The sequence below is a fragment of the Manis javanica genome, chromosome 1 (assembly GCF_040802235.1).
Source record: "Manis javanica isolate MJ-LG chromosome 1, MJ_LKY, whole genome shotgun sequence".
Classification (NCBI taxonomy): Eukaryota; Metazoa; Chordata; class Mammalia; order Pholidota; family Manidae; genus Manis; species Manis javanica.
Window position 1 is genome coordinate 222,845,406 of NC_133156.1, and position 20,668 is coordinate 222,866,073.

At 35.7% G+C, this 20,668-nt stretch overlaps 1 protein-coding gene and 1 non-coding gene across 3 annotated transcripts in view; both read left to right on the top strand.

Annotated features, from left to right (window-relative positions):
* ASXL2 (ASXL transcriptional regulator 2) overlaps window positions 1–20,668 on the top strand; it is a 148,447-nt gene that overhangs the window by 47,325 nt on the left and 80,454 nt on the right. The window contains exon 1 of one of the 2 annotated variants that reach the window (XM_036990623.2): window positions 17,499–20,500. The exons of the other annotated variant lie outside the window; for it this stretch is intronic. Coding sequence (XP_036846518.2) covers window positions 20,457–20,500 — 44 coding nt within the window. The 5' untranslated portion in view covers window positions 17,499–20,456. Of the gene's footprint in view, window positions 1–17,498; window positions 20,501–20,668 lie in introns of those variants that run through there. 2 annotated transcript variants of the gene reach the window in all.
* Window positions 40–200, top strand: LOC118966971 (U1 spliceosomal RNA). Its single transcript, XR_005053730.1, has one exon. It is a non-coding gene; the product is annotated as a U1 spliceosomal RNA (small nuclear RNA).

Here is a 20,668-nt window from a genome sequence, read left to right on the forward strand (position 1 = left end):
CTTAAAAATTATTTAAAAAGTTAATCACTCTCATACTTCATAGTTACCTGCAGGGGACATCTATGATCACGAAAGTGTTTCTCCCAGGGCGAGGCTTATCCATTGCACTCTGGATGCACTTACCCCTGCGATTTCCCCAATGTAGGAAACTTGACTGCATAATTTGTGGTTGAGGGGGACTTCATTCACACTTTTCCCTTATAAAAAAAAATCACTCTTAATTTATTGTGATATAACTAAATTTTTATTTTAGATTAGATTACATTAGATTAGGTTAAAGCACAATACCCATTTAATCGTAGATCAATTTGTACAGGAAGAGCTGTACAAAGCTCGCAGGAAGACAGTGATTTTTGTGAGGTAGGAACAGATTCTGCTAAGATATTCTAATACCTATTAAACACTAGTTGGTAGGTCTTTTAGAATACTAATGAGCAGGAATTTTAATTTCTTTTAATAAAATAAGACTTTTGATATATACTGGGGAAATAGACCAGGAAATCTGGTATATAGAGATCAGACTCCATTAGTCCCTTAGGCCTAAATTCTGATTGCAGGGTCACCTAGCTCCAAAATAGTGAAGCTCTGTGGCTTTAAAATTCTCATTATCATTTCTAGGGAGCAGGATAAATAAAGAATAGTAAATAAATAACAGAAGGAAAAAAAGGAAGAACTTAAAAAAAAGGTAGCAAGATGAAGGAATCATCAACAACTTCTGGCTTCCCTTAGGACAGCAATTTACAGGTAGCTATTCTCGGTTCAACTCTGTTGTGGTGGTGATACTGGCATTTCTAAGCAGTTCTTTCTAAGTCACTAGTGACTTCCGTTTAGTGAACTCCACAGGACTTTCAGTTCTTGCCTCTCACTTCTCAGCATTATTTAACACAGCTGACTACTACTCCCTCTGGAGACTCTTTTGTTATGTGAAGTGACCTCAAACATTCCTATTTTCCTTTTTTCCTCTCTAAGCTTTCCTTCTCAGTTTTTCTGCTCATTACTTTCATTCCAACTTAAACGCAATTTTGTCTATTGCCATAGTTTAAATATCAGATTTGTTTTGCCACTTCCAAGTATGTAGTGAAGCTACTTCCCACCTCAGCCTTTGTACATGCTGACCCCTTAGGAAGGAATGTGCTTTCACTTTGTCAACCCTTTATTATTATTCAGGTGTCCATTTGAATGAATGTGTTTCTCTCAGAAAACTTTGGCTGACTTTCCTGGATAGATCACATTTTTCTTTTTTAGTTTATTATAGTGTTCTGTGATCTTTCTTCATATCACTTAAGGTTTGAAATGAAATATTTTTGTAATTCTATAAAAAAATCATACAGTTTCCACAAGGGCAGTGACATTAGCTGTTCTTTCCCATGCTCCCTTTCTAATTAACGCTTGGCATGTGACAGGCATTGAAAACCTACTTACAGAATATATGAAGCATATATTGGTTGGAAAATCACATTCAAATGTAGTTATAGCTTATTCTCTTGCTGCAGTGATGTGTTGAAGGGTACTCTTATTTAAAGTTTTTAGACAGGTTACAGAATGAAGTAGATGCTATGTTTATTATTGAAGATGTGCTGTTTACAATTTTTTCATTCTCAATCCTCAATGCATAGCTTTCAACTCTTTTTCCCTTTGTAGTGTTCTCTCTGCTCCCCCATTTTGAAGAAGCTCACTTAATTTTGATTATTCTGTACTATATTGTTTTATTTTAAAATATACTAATGTGAAAACAGTCCAAATGCCCATCAGCAGATGAATGAATAAATAAAATGCAGTATATATCTTCAGTGGAATATTATTTAGCCTTAAGAGGGAATGAAATTCTAATACTTGCTACGTGAATGAACCTTAAAAACTGCTGAGTGAAATAAGCCAGACACAAAAGGACAAGTATTGTACACTTCCACCTATATGAGATACCTAGAATAGGCAAACTCATAGAGACAGAAAGTAGAAGAGAGGTCACCAGGGTCTGAGAAGCGGGAAGGAGAATAGGGAGTTATTGTTTAATGAGTATAGTTTCTTTTGGGATGCTGAAAAAGTTCTAGAAATACATAGTGGTAATAGCTGCACAACATTGTGAATATACTTAATGCCACTGCATTATACACTTTAAAATGGTCAAAATGGTAACTTGTATATGGTATGTATTTTGCCACAACAGACCAACAAAAAAATCTATTAAAAATGAAGTGATTGGCTCCTGGCTGAGAAAAATTGGGATACTGTCCCTTTAAGAAGTTAGGTGATATGATTGAAAATCATTTGCCCAAAGTATGAAATTCTGAATGAATTAATTAGAAACATGTATTCTTTAAAAAAATACACAGCATTTAAATTAAATGTATGTCAGCATTTTAGAATACAGGGAGAAAAAAGGTCCTCAAAATTTTCTCCTTATAATAACCTATGGTGTTGTATATTCCTTTTTTTTTTTTTTTTTGCAACTAAATGCACCCCTTTTAAAGATAGTTTAGAGTTTCCCATAGGAAACGCTAAATCTTCTGAAAGAAGATTCAGACTGTGTTGTTTGTTTCAGGTGAAAGGGATGTTTTGGAATGTTCTCAAAGTAGCTTAGTTGTGTTTAGAACAGATTAAAAAGATCTGAAAAGGGCTTGAAGTAGTCCATAGGAGGAAGAAAAGATAAAAAGACAAAAAAAGAAAAGAATAATTTGGGACTTGTAGGTCGTAACAGTTGTTGGTAATGTAAACAGATGCTCTGTGGTGTTTAGTCACTTGTAAAGAAAAAAGTTATTTTCTGTGCAATTTGCCAACAAACAGTTTAAGAAATTAAAAATGGTTTAAAAAAATTTATGACATCTCATTTCGTTGTTCAGGTTTCCTTGGCTAAAATATACCATATTTGTTCTTTCTCTCAACTTACATACCAATGATAACTTGGCAAGTAGTTCCCTAGGGTTGAGCTCTTTGACACAGAATTATGAGTTTAATATTTGAAGTACTGTTAGAGCCTTTCAAAAAATTCTGTAAGCTTTTAATAATTTGTTTTTATCTAGACAGTTTCCTTTTTAAAAATTGATCATGTTTATTTAGAGATTTTATTTATTGGGTTTACTTAGTTGAAAAACCCACATTCTCATTATAGATTAGAGCTAATATGTTGATCCTGGGTCATGAATTTATTAACTATTGAAGGAATAGTTAGCTATTTTTGTTTCCCTCTCAAGACACTAGAAATGAAATCAAGGATTCAGAGAGATAGATATGTCTACTTTATACATTTTGACTGTATACTTCAGTTTCTAAGAGAAAGAAATTATTCAGGATTTTTTTTTACTATTTTACCTTGAACCATTTATGTGTAACATTTATGGCAAATGGCTGTCATTATCCATCAATATTTAAAGTAGCCTTCTGAAAATTTAAGATTTTTCTTTTTTTGTTTGAGGGTGTAGATTTTCTAGTTTGTAGGAAAACCAACTCAGCATCCCATTTTACTTGCACTTTCTCATGACTTGAATCCATATTTCTTTTTGATTACAGACTATGCCATTGGTCTTAAAGTATCAGACCCCAGGTCTCCCAAATTTACTCAGAGCTACTCCTGTACAGCTTCATGGAGCTATTTTTGGGCTTTGAGACATTAATTTTTTTTAACTTTTAATATTAAGTGTCTTTAACTGATGTTTCCTATAGTCTTTGAGCTATACAGTTAGTTCTGTATTTCTCAAGGTCCAGTCAGTAGACAAAAGCTATATGGTAATTTGAACACAGAAGTTATTAACTGGTTAATATTTTAGCTTGTTAACCAGGAACTATTAAAAGAGCGAGCACAAACAATAGCAAAATATTTCCTGAGACTATTTTCTTAGTAGTTTTTCTTTTCTTTCTATTCATGATTAAGAGGAAAGAAAAATTAGGAAGATTCTTGGTGTTCATGAATATATCATCCACAGAATATTTTCAGAATTAAACCATTCATGAGTGGTCCTAAGAGTTTGTGATACATAGTAACTAGCAATTTTGGTGAGGCATGAATCAATCTTTTACATTATAAGTTTGGTGTGGATGAATATGTTATATAGCTAATAAATGAGTGTAGCCAACTACCTAGCTTTAAAATTTGGTTGATCATTGCTTATTTGTCACCACTGAAAGAAGTATTGAAAAACATTGGTTCTCTGTGGAGAAAGGAAGGAATGTCTTCTTTTATGGAAAGGAAGACTAAGTACTGATATATAGTAGTACTGGCAGATTTGGGGATAAGCAGATGACTTGACATGCATGCCTTGCAAATGAAGTTTATCTAGTTACGTGACAGCATGATACCTCTGACTGACAGTACCCCAAAAGGGTAATTTCTATTGTTTTCCTCATCTTCTCCTCCCTCCCTCTTTCCCCAGACTAGTCACATTATTTCAGTCATAGAATGTTATAGCTGGCAAAAATAATTGGGATATTACAGTTACGTCTCATTTTATTTTTGAAGAATTAAGGCCCATGAAGATTGAGGCTTGGCCAGGCTTGTGTAACTAGAGAAACTAGAAACCTAGTTCAGGCTTTTCAGCTTCTGGTTTTATTCTTTTCAGTACATTATACTGCCCCTGCATCCATAGTTCTTTCTACCCTTCTGATTAGCATATTCACTCTGTTATTTTTCAAATCAAGCTTATATCATATGCTGACATATAACAGCATTAGATTAGCTGCTAACTGTAATTGCTTTCTGGAAGAATTTGAAATAAAAACCTCAGCCATTATATAATAACTTGGCTCCTGAAAGGACCAGTACATTTTTAAATAACTTATTCTAATGGGACATTTAAATGAATCTTTATACTGTTGCTTTGCAGAGCTCAGAATTGTTATCAAGTAAGGAGTTTTTCTTATTTTATTTTCTGTCTTGCATCCCAAGCAATCTTTGTTAGAGTTGAAATTGTAAAGAATCCTGGGAACCATCTAGCAAAAATCATGCTCAATAAACATTTGTCAGATTGAAATTTTACCTCTTTGGAGGTGTCCCAATTGCATCTGATTAGTATTAATTTACTTATGAGCTAAATAATCTCTCTCATGTGATATTTAAATATGTTTTAGCTCACCTTATACCAAAAACTATCCAATCATCTATTTTTTCCCCACTTCCTCTTATGTAAAAGAATATGGCAAGGGAAATAGTCAACATTCTCTGCTACTTTTCAGCAAAAGTCATATTCCCTGCAGAGTATAGATAATTTGATTATTTGCCAAGGCTGCATTGTCTTGAGGTGATTTCATTAGAAAGAGATCAGTTTAAGAATGAAGAGCATAATTAATTAAATTGATACCATATTTATTGAAGGTTGGCTGATAGCTTTTAGTTTGGCTTGTGATTTCTTTATCCACTAGTTGCCATCTGCTTGTAAGCCAGCAAACCTTGTAGGAATGCCACAAAGGATTAATAATGAAAAAAAAAATGCTTGGATATTGACAGGAAAGAGTAATCTTATCCATTGCTATTCAGCTTCACAATAAGTTCCCTTATGGATCAAAGGGCAGCTAATAAACCTTAGAGTACATAGCTGATGGCTTTATGATGGCTCCTTGAAATTGAAATGCATGGGAAGAGTATTAAAGAATGGGTAATATTCATTGTATCCACATTTAACTCTAAACTGCTCTAATAGTTTTACTCTGCCACATATTAAGGTACTGCAACTGCTATCTGAAATGGCTTAGACTCTTCAGTTGAATTTAATTATGTATTTCTAGGCATAGTGATATTTTGAGCTAACTTGTAAATTCTAAAGAAGAAATTAATGTTTTATGTAGCAAAGTTGGGGAGGGTGCTAATTTGAAGAATTGTGAATATTGCTGGGAGGGGAGGGGACAGTTTATTTTTTGGCTTTATTGTTGCTTTGTAAAGAAAAATTAAAAGCTCTTTTTTTCCCTCCTTTCATTTTCTTGGGGTGCATTCCAATTCCAGAAGGTAAGAAGTATTATTTTATAATAAAGCAGTCTTTTACTAACTTAACTGAACTTACCTGTGGGTGCATGATTTTTGCTTTATGCAACTAAATAGTCTAGAAACTAAATAAGAATGATATTACTATGTAAATGTTTATCATACATCCTTTTTTTGTTCCTGCAGTTTGTAATAATCATTGTAGAGTTGTGGTTTTAGAAAAAAGTCTACATTTAGTTCTGTTAAAATAATTTGACTTACTAGCATTAGGATACCTAATGTTCTGCAGATTAATAATGAAACATTTAAGAGATTGAAAATGTGTGAACTAACATTTGCTTTATGGCTATAAGATTAAAAATGTATATTTATGCTCTGATTTGGAGAGAATATTGGTAAATCCTTTATGGGAATAATACTTATTTAAAACCAAGCCAGGAAAGGTTAAATTTAATTCATAGTCTAGGTTCTTTGCTGATGGATTTTTATTCTTGTTGACATAGCATTTTTAGACATACCTATGTTATAGCCATTCTTATGTTACAGTTACTATAGTTACTTGATTTGCCTATCCGACTTGAGAGGAGGAACCACGTCATTGTATTTTCATGTCATTTGAACATGTTATGCTTGGCTTCTAGTTAGAGCTTAATACAGCTTTTCAACTCCAGTTAAATTTGTAATCCATTAAGTTCATTTACAAAAACCTATTCATTTTGAGTTTATGAAGGAAACCTTAATTGAAGTTGTACAGTAAAAATTATAATAAAGAGTGTAAAACTAGGTAAGAAAAAGATTTTGTGTATGTTTTTCTGAGGTGGGCTTAAGTTGATTAGGTTTTTTAGATACAAATAATAGGGACCAAATGTGCATAACTTAAGAAGAAATCTGGGCTATCTCACAGGCTCAAAGGAAAGAAACAGGCTCTGAATTTAAAACTAAGATAGCCTTGCAGATCAGGAAGCTAGAACTGATGGATGGGCTTCAGCAAGCCACTCCAGCTGGGATGAATTAGTCTATATCTGCTCTGCTCGAGATTAAATTATAAGGAAGAGAGTGAACCTGGCTGGCCCAGTGTCCAGGGATGGTGAGACATCTTGATGGATAGTCCTACCAAGACTATCCATCTTGGTAGGGGTAGGGTATAGGTTCCCAAAGCAAAAACCACACATTCTTTCCAGAAGAGAGGGTGTATATTGACCAGGCAGGAGCAACAGATGTCCACTACTTTGCTCACTTCAGAAAACAAGAGTACAGCAGAAAAACATAAGCCACAAGCAGTTTTAAGAAATAACTCTTTAAAACAGATTGTCCCAATAGTAACATTATGCAATACCATAGTACAGTATCATAACCAGAATCTTGCCTTTGATACAATCTGCCTGGTTTTACTTATACTGTGTATGTGTATGTGTGTGCATGCCTGTATGTGTGTGGATATGTTTCTGTGCCATGTTCTCACATGTATAAATTCATGTGTCTACCACCATGGTCAAAATATAGAACAATTTTATCAACAAGATCCCTTGTGTTGCTGTTTCATAGCCACACCTACCTCCTTAGTGCCACTTCTTCCCACTCCCTTCATCCTTAGCAACCACTAATCTGTTGTATAATTTCCTATAATTTTATAATTTCAAGAATTTATATTAATGGAATCACAGACAGTATGTACTGTACCATTTGGGATTGGCATTTTTTCAGTGTAATTCCCTGTGGATTCATCCAAGTTTTTGTATGTTTCATTCCTTTTTATTGCTGAATAGTATTCTACAACTTGGATGCACCACAATTTATCTAAACATTCACCCATTAAAGGACATCTGGATTGTTTCCAGGTTTTGACTATTACAAATAAAGCTTCTGTGAAAATTTGTGTACATGTTTTTGTACGGACATACATTTTCCTTTCTCTGGGAAATGCCCAGAAGTGCAATTGCTGGGTTATGTGGTTAAATGCGTGTTTAGTTTTAAAGAAATTTCTCAGTTTACCAGATGATTGTACCATTTTATATTCCCACCAGCAATATATGAGTGATCAGTTTCTCTGAATTTGAAATGAATCTCTTGTAAATGGAATAGTTGGGTTTTGGGTTTTTTTTCTTTTTAACTCATACTGTTAATCTTTGCCTTTTAAATTTGTATATTTATACCATTTACATTTAATTATTGATGTGGTAGAGTTTATGTCTGCCATTTTATTATTTCTGTTTGTTTCCTCCATTTCTTGCTCCTCTGTTTCTCTTTTCTTGCCTTCCCACGGGTCAATTTTTAGGATTCAGTACTGGTTTATAGTGCGTTTCTTTGTATCTCTGCATAGTTTGTTAGTGTTTGCTCTGGGCATTTATCACTATCTGGTACCAACATTTTATCACTTTGAGTAAAGTGTGGAAATTTTATTCCATTTAGGTTTTTTTCAGATGGTATTATAATTTTTGTTCCAGTCATCAAATATGAGTTAAAAAACTCATAAGGAGAATAGTCTATTGTATGTACCCATATTCCTGCTCTTTGTGTTGTTCTTTCTTCCTTCTGATGCTTCAGTATTTTTTTCTTTCATCATTTCCTTTAAGAGTAGGTCAGGTAGCAACACATTCCTTTAATTTTGTTTTACTTTGAGACTATTTCTCCTTTGTTTCTGAAGGATATTTTGTCCGATTGACAGTCACAATGGACAATACAGCACTTGTAAAATGTTGTGCCACTTCCTTTTGGTCTTCATGGTTTCTGATGAGAAATCTGCTGTCATTCAAATTAGTGTTTCCCTATAGGTAATGTATTGTTTCTCTCTGTTTCAGAACTACTTTTTGTATTTAGTGTTAAGAAATTTAATTATAATGTGTCTTGGTGTGTTGTACTTCTTTGAGTTTATCCTATTTAGATTCAGTGAGTTTCTTGAATATGTAGGTTTATTTTTCACCAAGTTAGAGTTTTCAGCAATTAAGTCTTTAAATGTCTTTCTTTTTTCTTTCCTTCTGGGACTCTGACGAAATGCTTTGAATATTTTGTTATTATCCCAGAACTCCCTGAGGTTCTTTTAATTTTTTAAGTTTTTTTTCAGTGCAATTTCCCCTCTCATTCACATCAGGTAAATTTTATTACTCAGTCCTTAAGGTCATTGAGTCTATCCTCTGTCATCTTTATTCTACTATGGAGCTTATCTAGCAAGTTCTTACATTTCTTATTGGATTTTTCAGTTCTGTAATTCTATGAACTTTGTTTTGTAAGTTCTGTTTCCTTGCTGATATTTTCATTTGTTTCAAGAAAATTTGTAAATGCTTATTGAAGCATTTTTTAAAACTTTTGTTATCATTAATCTACAATTACATGAAGAACATTATGTTTACTAGGCTCTCCCCTACCCAAAGTCCCCCCCACAAACCCCATTACAGTCACTGTCCATCAGCATAGTAAGATGTCGTAGAATCACTTCTTGTCTTCTCTGTGTTGCACAGCCCTCCCCATTCCCCCACCCCCCACATTATACATGCTAATCATAATACCCCCTTTCTTCTTCCCCACCCTTTTCCCTCCCTACCCTCCCATTCTCCCCAGTCTCTTTCCCTTTGGTAACGGTTAGTCCATACTTGGGTTCTGAGATTCTGCTGCTATTTTGTTCCTTCAGTTTTTTTCTTTGTTCTTATACTCCACGTATGAGTGAAATCATTTGGTATTTGTCTTTCTCTGCTTGGCTTATTTCACTGAGCATAATACCCTCTAGCTCCATCCATGTTGTTGCAAATGGTAGGATTTGTTTTCTTCTTATGGCTGAATAATATTCCATTGTGTATATGTACCACATCTTCTTTATCCATTCATCTACTGATGGACACCTAGGTTGCTTCCATTTCTTGGCTATTGTAAATAGTGCAGTGATAAACATAGGGGTGCATCTGTCTTTTCAAACTGGAGTGCTGCATTCTTAGGGTAAATTCCTAAAAGTGGAATTCCTGGGTCAAATGGTAAGTCTATTTTGAGCATTTTGAGGAACCTCCATACTGCTTTCCACAATGGTTGAACTAATTTACATTCCCACCCGCAGTGTAGGAGGGTTCCCCTTTCTCCACAACCTCGCCAACATTTGTTGTTGTTTGTCTTTTGGATGGTGGTGATCCTTACTGGTGTGAGGTGATATCTCATTGTGGTTTTAATTTGCGTTTATCTGATAACTAGTGATGTGGAGCATCTTTTCATGTGTCTGTTGGCCATCTGAATTTCTTCTTTGGAGAACTGTTTGTTCAGTTCCTCTGCCCATTTTTTAATTGGATTATTTGCTTTTTGTTTGTTGAGGTGCATGAGCTCTTTATATATTTTGGATGTCAAGCTTCTATCGGATCTGTCATTTACGAATATATTCTTCCATACTGTAGGGTACCTTTTTGTTCTATTGATGGTGTCCTTTGCTGTACAGAAGCCTTTCAGTTTGATATAGTCCCACTTGTTCATTTTTGCTTTTGTTTTCCTTGCCCGGGGAGATATGTTCATGAAGAAGTCACTAATGTTTATGTCCAAGAGATTTTTTGCCTATGTTTTTTTCTAAGAGTTTTATGGTTTCATGTCTTACATTCAGGTCTTTGATCCATTTCTAATTTACTTTTGTATATGGGGTTAGACAGTGATCCAGTTTCATTCTCCAACATGTAGCTGTCCAGTTTTGCCAGCACCATCTGTTGAAGAGACTGTCATTTCCCCATCGTATGTCCATGGCTCCTTTATCGAATATTAATTGGCCATATATGTTTGGGTTAATGTCTGGAGTCTCTAATCTGTTCCACTGGTCTGTGGCTCTGTTCTTGTGCCAGTACCAAATTGTCTTGATTACTATGGCTTTGTAGTAGAGCTTGAAGTTGGGGAGTGAGATCCCCCCCACTTTATTCTTCTTTCTCAGTATTGCTTTGGCTATTCGGAGTCTTTGGTGTTTTCATATGAATTTTGGAACTATTTGTTCCAGTTCATTGAAGACTGTTGTTGGTAATTTGATAGGGATTGCATCAAATCTGTATATTGCTTTGGGCAGGATAACCATTTTGACTCTAATAATTCTTCCTAGCCACGAGCAAATGGGAGTCTCCATTTGTTAGTGTCCTCTTTAATTTCTCTTGAGTTTTCTCTTGTAGTTTTCTGGGTATAGGTCTTTCACTTTTTTGGTTAGGTTTATTCCTAAGTATTTTATTCTTTTTGATGCAATTGTGAATGGAATTGTTTTCCTGATTTCTCTTTTTATTGGTTCATTGTTAGTGTATAGGAAAGCCACAGATTTCTGTGTATTAATTTTGTATCCTGCAACTTTGCTGTATTCTGATATCAGTTCTAGTAGTTTTGGAGTGGAGTCTTTAGGGTTTTTTTTATGTATAGTATCATGTCATCTGCAAATAGTGACAGTTTAACTTCTTCTTTACCAATCTGGATTCCTTGTATTTCTTTGTTTTGTCTATTTGCTGTGGCTGGGACCTCCAGTACTATGTTAAATAACATTGGGGAGAGTGGGCATTCCTGTCTTGTTCCCGCTCTCAGAGGAAAAGCTTTCAGCTTCTCACTGTTCAGTATGATGTTAGCTGTGGGTTTATCATATATGGCCTTTATTATGTTGAGGTACTTGCCCTTTATACCCATTTTGCTGAGAGTTTTTATCATGAATGGATGTTGAATTTTGTCGAATGCTTTTTCAGCATCTATGGAGATGATCATGTGGTTTTTGGCCTTCTTTTTGTTGATGTGGTGGATGATGTTGATAGATTTTCGAATGTTGTACCATTCTTGCATCCCTGGGATGAATCCCACTTGGTCGTGGTGTATGATCCTTTTGATATGTTTTTTTTATTGAAGCATTTTTATCCTTACAATTTCAACAGTTGTCTGAGTGTTGGCATCATTTTATATCTTTTCTTATTCAGGTTGTGATTTTCCTGGTTCTTGGTATGAGAGGTGATTTTTTAATTGAATTTTAGATACTATGTTAGGAGATGTTGGGTCCTATTAAATTTAAACTTTTATTTGAGCAGGTATTCACACTGTCTGGGTTTACCATGCAAGTCTTGGATTCCTTTGGTGGACTGTGGTTCAGTAACTAATTTTTAGAGCCCTTGCTGTACAATTTTGGTCATCTTGTTTTATATAGTGACACAGAGGCTCCCAGTGAGCTCTGTTGCTTCTTTCTGTGGTGGGTGGAAGGAATTTATTTACACAGGCCAGGCTATACCTGCTGCCTCTAGTTGTATGAAAAAGGGAGTCTCAAGCCTGTAGGTACAAAGAAGCTTCCTGGGAAGGTGGATGTAATGGAATCTCCTTGCTTGTGCCCCTGGGCTTCTCAGTGGTCTCAGTAATAGTCTCAGGCCTATGGGAACAAAGAGGCTTCCTGGGCTGGGCTGCTGCTTGTGATCTGATCCCCCTTTCTGGTGTGCCACCATGCCTCTTCAATTTTTTTTTTTTTTTGAGAGGGCATCTCTCATATTTATTGATCATATGGTTGTTAACAACAATAAAATTCTGTTTAGGGGACTCAATGCACAATCATTAATCAACCCCAAGCCTAATTCTCAACAGTTTCCAATCTTCTGAAGAATAACGAACAAGTTTTTACATGGTGAACAAGTTCTTACATAGTGAATAAGTTCTTACATGGTGAACAGTGCAAGGGCAGTCATCACAGAAACTTTCGGTTTTGATCACACATCATGAACTATTAACAATCAGGTCAATTATGATTATTCGTTTTATTTTTATACTTGATTTATATGTGAAACCCACATTTCTCCCTTCTTCTTCTTCTTCTTCTTCTTCTTCTTCTTATTTTAAATAAAATGCTGAAGTGGTATGTAGATGCAAGATAAAGGTAGAAAACATAGTTTAGTGCTGTAAGAGGGCAAATGTAGATGATCAGGTGTGTGCCTATAGACTAAGTATTAATCCAAGCTAGACAAGCATGCCTCTTCTATTTTATCCTTTTTTTGATGCTTGAGGGAAGATAGCTCACAGTGAAAGCCTTTTAATTACATAAACTTAACTGTAACTGCTACTTCTGTGAGTTGGAAAATGCCAGGAATTGGTAAAACTAATGGATCAGTTGACTATTTCAAAACTGAATCTTGACATAAGGGCTGTGAAAAATTGACATCTATTGTTCAAAAGCAGAAAATGATTGTAGTAAATAGCTTTGAATGATTAGATTTACAAACTGTATTACTAAATGAACAAGAAATACCAAATAGGACAAAAATATATATAACAAGTTCTTACTTTTTGATGTACTTAATAAAATCTGTTAAATTTTATTCTCTCTCTAGCTCATTTCTTTCGAAACTATGTCGTGGTTTACATTGATAAGTATTCTATTTTTAGTTTCTGATTTCCACTCATGCTTCTTATGTCTCAAATAGTATGTTCTCGTAAGCAGCCCTGTACACTTCTTTTGTGAGAGATATGCACTGTTTAGGAACTTGGCCCAGACAGTTAAGAAATGTTAACATCCTCATTAGCTGAAATGAAGGCAGGTGATATTTCTTTAGTAGTGAACAGACTGACCCTTCTTAGAAGCAGTATGTTTCTCATAAATTCTATTTCTTCTCTTTATTATTTGTTTCTCATAAGATTGAAAAGCAAAATGCTCTAGTGAACCAATAGTGAAAATAACCATGGACTAAGATAGGAGTCAGATACTTTATGCATATGATCTGTTTTATCTCAAATAAACCCTCTGAAGTCTTTTTTTTTATTGGTGTATAGTTGATACAAATTATTATATTAGTTTCAGATGCACAACATAGTGATTAGACTGCTCGCGCGTGTGCGCGTGCACGCACACACACACACACACACTACAAAATGCTCACCATGGTAAGTGTAACTACCTTCTGTTACCATATCCTCTGAAGTCTTTATTTCATAGATAAAGAATTTGAAGCAGATAAATTGCATAGCTAGCTAGTAATAAAACTTGAATCTCCATCTATCTGACTACAAAACATAGCTGTTGCTTCTGTTGTCTCATTTTTGAGTAAGCTCAGACTATTAATGAACTGTTTTATATTTCTCTTTAGTGAAAAGTTCAAGTGTTTTCTAAGGTCCTTCTATACCAAGAGTTTGTGATTTAAACTCTTGGTATAGAACTCTATAAGTAGAATTGAGCCTTGTTCTATATATTTACTTTAAACATAGAATCAGTGGACTTGGTTTTTTATTCTGCTCCCTCTCTTCCCCATCCCTGGAATGTTTTTCTCATCTTACTGGTAGTGGACAAAGAACATTTTTTTTTTTTTTTTTGAGAGGGCATCTCTCATATTTATTGATCAAATCGTTGTTAACAACAATAAAATTCAGTATAGGGGGGTCAACGCTCAATGTACAATCATTAATCCATCTCAAGCCTAATTCTCGTCAGTCTCCAATCTTCTGAAGCATAACGAACAAGTTCTTACATGGTGAACGAATTCTTACATAGTGAATAAATTCTTACATGGTGAACAGTACAAGGGCAGTCATCACAGAAACTTTCGGTTTTGATCATGCAATATGACCTATAAACAATCAGGTCAAATATGAATATTCGTTTGATTTTTGTACTTGATCTATATGTTGATCCCACATTTCTCCTACTATTATTATTATTTTTATTTTTAATAAAATGCTGAAGTGGTAGGTAGATGCAAGATAAAGGTAGAAAACATAGTTTAGTGCTGTAAGAAGGCAAATGTAGATGATCAGATGATCAGGTGTGTGCCTATGGACTAAGTATTAATCCAGGCTAGACAAGGGCATCAAGACATCCACGGATGCAGAAGATTTCTCTCAAAGCAGGGGGGGTGAGGTTCTGAGCCTCACCTCTGTTGATCCCCAAATTCTCACCTGATGGCCCCCCTGCGACTGTGCCTGTCTTAGGTTGTTCCTCTCTTGAGGAATCTTACCCGTCTCTGGCTAACCAGTCATCTTCCGGGGCCATACAGGGAAATGTAAAGTTGGTAAGTGAGAGAGAAGCCATATTGTTTGCAAAGGTTAGCTTTTTTCTTCTTTGCAGATTTATGCCCTGTGGCTTCTATGCCCAGCACTTGTCTCGAGGTATCTTTACCACCTGGAGGAATTATGATACTCGGTAAATTCGATATGAGGCACGAATTCTATTTAAGGGTTGTAATTAGGAAGGAAGAAGAAAAGCTATAGATGTAGCATACGAAGGAAGCTTGGGAGGATTGATTATTTCTTTGACATATCTTCTTGTATAGTACCTTAAGTATGTATAGGTTTTAAACTACTAACTAATTTGCACACATATATTAACATAATAGGAATACGGTGACATAAACAAAGCAAATCTATAATTACCATCCATCTCCAGTGAAGCCAAGAAAACCATTTAGGCACCCTAGGCATTTGTGAAAATTTATCTATGATATGATGGATATTGTCCAACTGTACTTGAACCATCAGACAAATTAAAGCAGCCCATTTCTGGGATCTGTTCACATCCCATATGTTCTTTTAACCATAGATAGTCTATAGTCATGAGATTTTGGAGTGCTACAACTTGCACCCCTCCCAACTCCTGGTTGAGTTCCAACAGTACAGATCCGGTCAAATTCGTTGTCTCACTGTATGCACATGCCAGCCTAGACATCTCCCTCCTCATTCTTATGGCAAGTCCAGGAGATGGTGGGCTGGATGCAGCCACAACCGCAGCATCGTCCGGATCCCTGTGGAGGCTTTTTGATGATCATCCCCCGGCACAAGTCCTCCAGAGAGTGCTGATGCCGGAAGCTCCTCCTCATATCGTATCTTAGTTCATTTTCTGGGTATCCAAGCTAGGCCTTGATCTCCTGCATAGAAACAAACAGACCCTTTGCCCACACTTTGACATGCCCTCTATACCACTGTGCAGAACTCATTGGAGGTCAGCACACAGTAACTGCTTTTTTTTTTTTTTTTTTTTAAATTAAGAGAAAGGAATATTATCAGAAAAGAGTACCTCCATAGCTGATCATCTGACACCCTTTAAGTGATCAACATTAAGGATATTTAAAGCATGCGTTGATCTTTGATTTACCAATAGTTTTATCCTGTTAAGGAGTAATCCCCCTTTTCCTTCTTTCTTTCTTTCTTTCTTTCTTTTTTTTTTTTTTTTTAAATTTTTAATCTACACTTACCTGAAGAATACTATGTTTACTATGCTCTCCCCTATATCAGGTCCCCCCTAACAACCACATTACGGTTACTGTCCATCAGCTTAGCAAAATGTTGTAGAGTCACTACTTGTCCTCTCTGTGTTGTGCAGCCCACCCTCCCCTTTCTCCCTCCCCCCCATGCATGCTAATCTTAATAACCCCCTTTTTCTTCCCTCCCCTTATCCCTCCCTGCCCACCCATCCTCCCCAGTTCCTTTCCCTTTGGTACCTGTTAGTCCATTTTTGGGTTCTGTAATTCCACTGCTGTTTTGTTCCTTCAGTTTTTCCTTTGTTCCTATACTCCTCAGATGAGTGACATCATTTGGTATTTCTCTTTCTCCGCTTGGCTTATTTCACTGAGCATAATACTCTCCAGCTCCATCCATGTTGCTGCAAATGGTTGGATTTTTCCACTTCTTATGGCTGAGTAGTATTCCATTGTGTATATGTACCACATCTTCTTTATCCATTCATCTACCGATGGACATTTAGGTTGCTTCCAATTCTTGGCTATTGTAAATAGTGCTGCGATAAACATAGGGGTGCATCTGTCTTTCTCAAACTTGATTGCTGCGTTCTTAGGGTAAATTCCTAGGAGTGGGATTCCTGGGTCAAAAGATAGGTCTGTTTTGAGCTTTTTGATGAACCTCCAAACTGCTTTCCACAATGGTTGAACTAATTTACATTCCCACCAGCAGTGTAGGAGGGTTCCCCTTTCTCCACAGCCTCGCCAACATTTGTTGTTGTTTGTCTTTTGGATGGCAGCTATCCTTACTGGTGTGAGGTGATACCTCATTGTAGTTTTAATTTGCATTTCTCTGATAATTAGCGATGTGGAGCATCTTTTCATGTGTCTCTTGGCCATCTGTATTTCTTTTTTGGAGAACTGTCTGTTCAGTTCCTCTGCCCATTTTTTAATTGGGTTATTTGTTTTTTGTTTGTTGAGGCGTGTGAGCTCTTTATATATTCTGGACGTCAAGCCTTTATCAGATCTGTCATTTTCAAATATATTCTCCCATACTGTAGGGTTCCTTTTTGTTCTATTGATGGTGTCTTTCGCTGTACAGAAGCTTTTCAGCTTAATGTAGTCCCACTTGCTCATTTTTGCTGTTGTTTTCCTTGCCCGGGGAGATATGAAAGAACATTTTTTTTAAATTAAGCTATCATTGATATACACTCTTGTGAAGGTTTCACATGAAAAACAATGTGGTTACTACATTCACCCGTATTATTGAGTCCCCGCCATACCCCATTGCAGTCACTGTCTGTCAGTGTAGTAAGATTTCTACTTGTCTTCTCTGTGTTACACTGTCTTCCCATGATCCCCCCCACACCATGTGTACTAATCATAATACCCCTCAATCCCCTTCTCCCTCCTTCCCCACCCACCCTCCCCTTTGGTAACTGCTAGTCCCCTCTTGGAGTTTGTGAGTTTACTGCTGTTTTATTCCTTCAGTTTTGCTTTGTTATACTCCACAAATGAGGGAAATCATTTGGTATTTGTCTTTCTCTGCTTGGCTTATTTCACTGAGCATAATACCCTCTAGCTCCATCCATGTTGTTGCAAATGGTAGGATTTGTTTCTTTCTTATGGCTGAATAGTATTCCATTGTGTATATGTGTCACATCTTCTTTACCCATTCATCTACTGATGGACACTTAGGTTGCTTCCCTATCTTGGCTATTGTAAATAGTGCTGGGATAAATATGGGGTGCATATGTCTTTTTGAATCGGAGAACTTGTTTTCTTTGGGTAAATTCCTAAGAGTGGAATTCCTAGGTCAAATGGTATTTCTATTTTTAGTTTTTTGAGGAATCTCCATATTGCTTTCCACAGTGGTTGAACTAGTTTACAATCCCACCAGCAGTGTAGGAGGGTTCCCCTTTCTTTGCATCCTCGCCAACAAAGCACACTTAAAAACATAATAATAGAAAAAAAGGACAATAATAGGAAAACTAAAAAGTGAAGATTTATAGTTAAGTATTAAGAAGATAGAGTGTTGTACAAGCAGATTTTCCAAAGAATCTTTTTCTGTTTCTGTGACCTCCCTCCCTAGCTATTCCTAGATTACTGTCTTATTTGTTCTGTGCCCTTTTGATACTCTATTAATCCAAACTTCTCGTTTTGAGTTCCCAGCTGGACTTTGCCAAAAATGCCTGTTTAAAAATTTTCCTGTACATCATTTCCTCCCTCCAGTGGTTTCATTTCCTTTTGTTTCATGGTATATTGGGGAGGAAAACAGTTTGAAGAAACTAGTTCTCTAAAGTATGGGTGAATCAGATGCTACTTTTTAAATGAAAAATTACATATATGTTATTTCTTTATAAAAAGTAGATGAGTTGTTACCCAAGTGAACTTCTTATTGGAAGAATTACAGGTAATGTGACCAAGGGAGAGCAAGCAAAAGGTTTTAATGAGAGTTTATTATAAGAATGCAAAAATTTTCTTACAACTTAAAAGACTCAACTTAGTGATTTCTAAACTCACTATTTTTCAACATACAGGTGCTATTGAGTTCAGTTTGTTCTATGTGCTCTGTCAGCTAAGCATGCCATAAAAGTCAGTTGTTGATTTTAAAGTTACTTGGTGCTGCATTTTTACTTTGTATGTGAATAAAGATTACAGCATGTATGTGTGTGTATAGATATATGTGTAAGTGTATCATATGAGTGAAAAATTCTTAAAAGTTTATTATCTTTTTACATTTAACATTGACCTGAAATAGGGCATTCAAGCATCTGTTTGGGGAACTAGATGACTACATTTCTTTTAACCTTGAAAATCTAAGTCTTCTATTTAATCCTATTGAAATTCAAGGGATTCAGCTCTGAAGGATAATACAGAGTGCGTAATAGTTCAGTCGGAGATAACAAAGCTGATTAAGGCCTAGTTTTGACAAGGCTGTTCTGTAGGAGGGAGTACAGAAAATGAATAAGAGATGTGGACTGAGGTAGAGGTTAGGCAACGGTTGTCTACTGTTGCAAAGGGGAGTATCTCTAGGATTAAATAAATTAGGCTGATGCAGTCCCTTAATGCTCTTTATCAAAGTCTTGAAATGGGGATAATAAATATTGGAGGACATCGGTGAATTTTGAGGATGGACTATGAAAGTTTATTATACTAAATTTCTTGAAATTGATTGCAGGAGGGGATGCCCATGAAGAGAGACCAAAAATCTGAGAAGGAGTAGACTTCAGGGTTTCATGAAGACTATTAAAGTTTCTGAATTGTTATTTTGGTACAGTTTTGTTTTTGGCTGGATTTAAATTTATGGGTGAACTTTTCCCTGAGTTCTTACGGGCTTAAATAATATCTCCCTATTGCTTTTTTGTTTGAATGACTTCTTGGCTTGATGTGAATATTTATGTTAACTTTCCTTAAGAACTTTGTATCCTGTTATTGGTATTGAGTATTGCTAAGAAAGCAGATGTTCCCAGCATTATACAGGACCTAACAGTTTTTGCTTCATAACAGTCTCCAAATTGAAGCAGCTTCTAACAACAAATACTCCCTTTTCTTCCTCATGTCTTTAAATTAGCTGGGGTTCAGTTATTGTTGCCTACCTAGGCGTGACTCTAGGCTGTGGGTTGCTCTCTGTTCTCCTGAAATCAGTGGACTGCCTGCTCTCATGGCAATCTAAGGAGTAAGGCAAACTATGCAAGCACATTTTAGTTAGCTCCTCCTTCTCTTGTGTCTGTTACCACTTCATTGACCAAGTCAGGTATTGTGGTCAAGCCCAGTATCAGTGGGCCAGGGAAATACTTTTCATTTACTCTAATGCTCTGCAGGGTGACATGATAGTGGGAGTAAATGTTGAATTAAAAACAATAATTCAGTCTGCTGCTTTTGCTTTTCAGACCTAGATCTCAACTTGATTTTCTCTTAATCCTTGAGCTTTAAGATTTAGAAAAAAATTAAGATGAACGTTTCTGAGGATCTGAGTACTTGAATTAGTGTGTACAAGATTGAATAGCACATTGTCTGTACTCATACTCTCATTCAGTACACATTATTGATTCATAAATAATATTTTCTCACTGGTAGGAGAGAGTTGTTCCCTTTGAATAGTCCCCTATACTTTTTTCTGTTTCTTTTTCTGTCAATTTGAGCACTTTTGACCTAGGTGTTTGGTGGCAATTAAGATATTTTCAGTTATAAATAATAGGAAATGCATTGTAAACTGTTTTAAACAGTAAAGGAAATTAATCATGCAATATAAGTGAAAAAAAACAGGAAAAACCTGATCCAATAGTTTGATCATTATCTGAGTTCTACTTCCTTCATTTTTGTTCATTTTCATCAAGCTCATCTACCATAATTGCAGGATTACTGCTTTGTAGGTCCTGGAGCCTGTGTGCCTTTGGATACTCTGCTTCCCAGAGAGCTTAAACGAAATCATGCCATTGAATCTGGCTGGTCCACAATGGAGTCACACATTAAAGTAAAGTTTTTTATTACAATATACATAGTTATAAATGATATGTATTTTGGAGAAGTATTAGAGTGGCTTCCTTAAATGAGACCTTAAGGCTGAAATCTGAAGTGTGAATTGGAGTTTGCTAAGGAAAAAAGTGGGGTGTTATTACAAGCAGCAGCATTATCTAGTGCA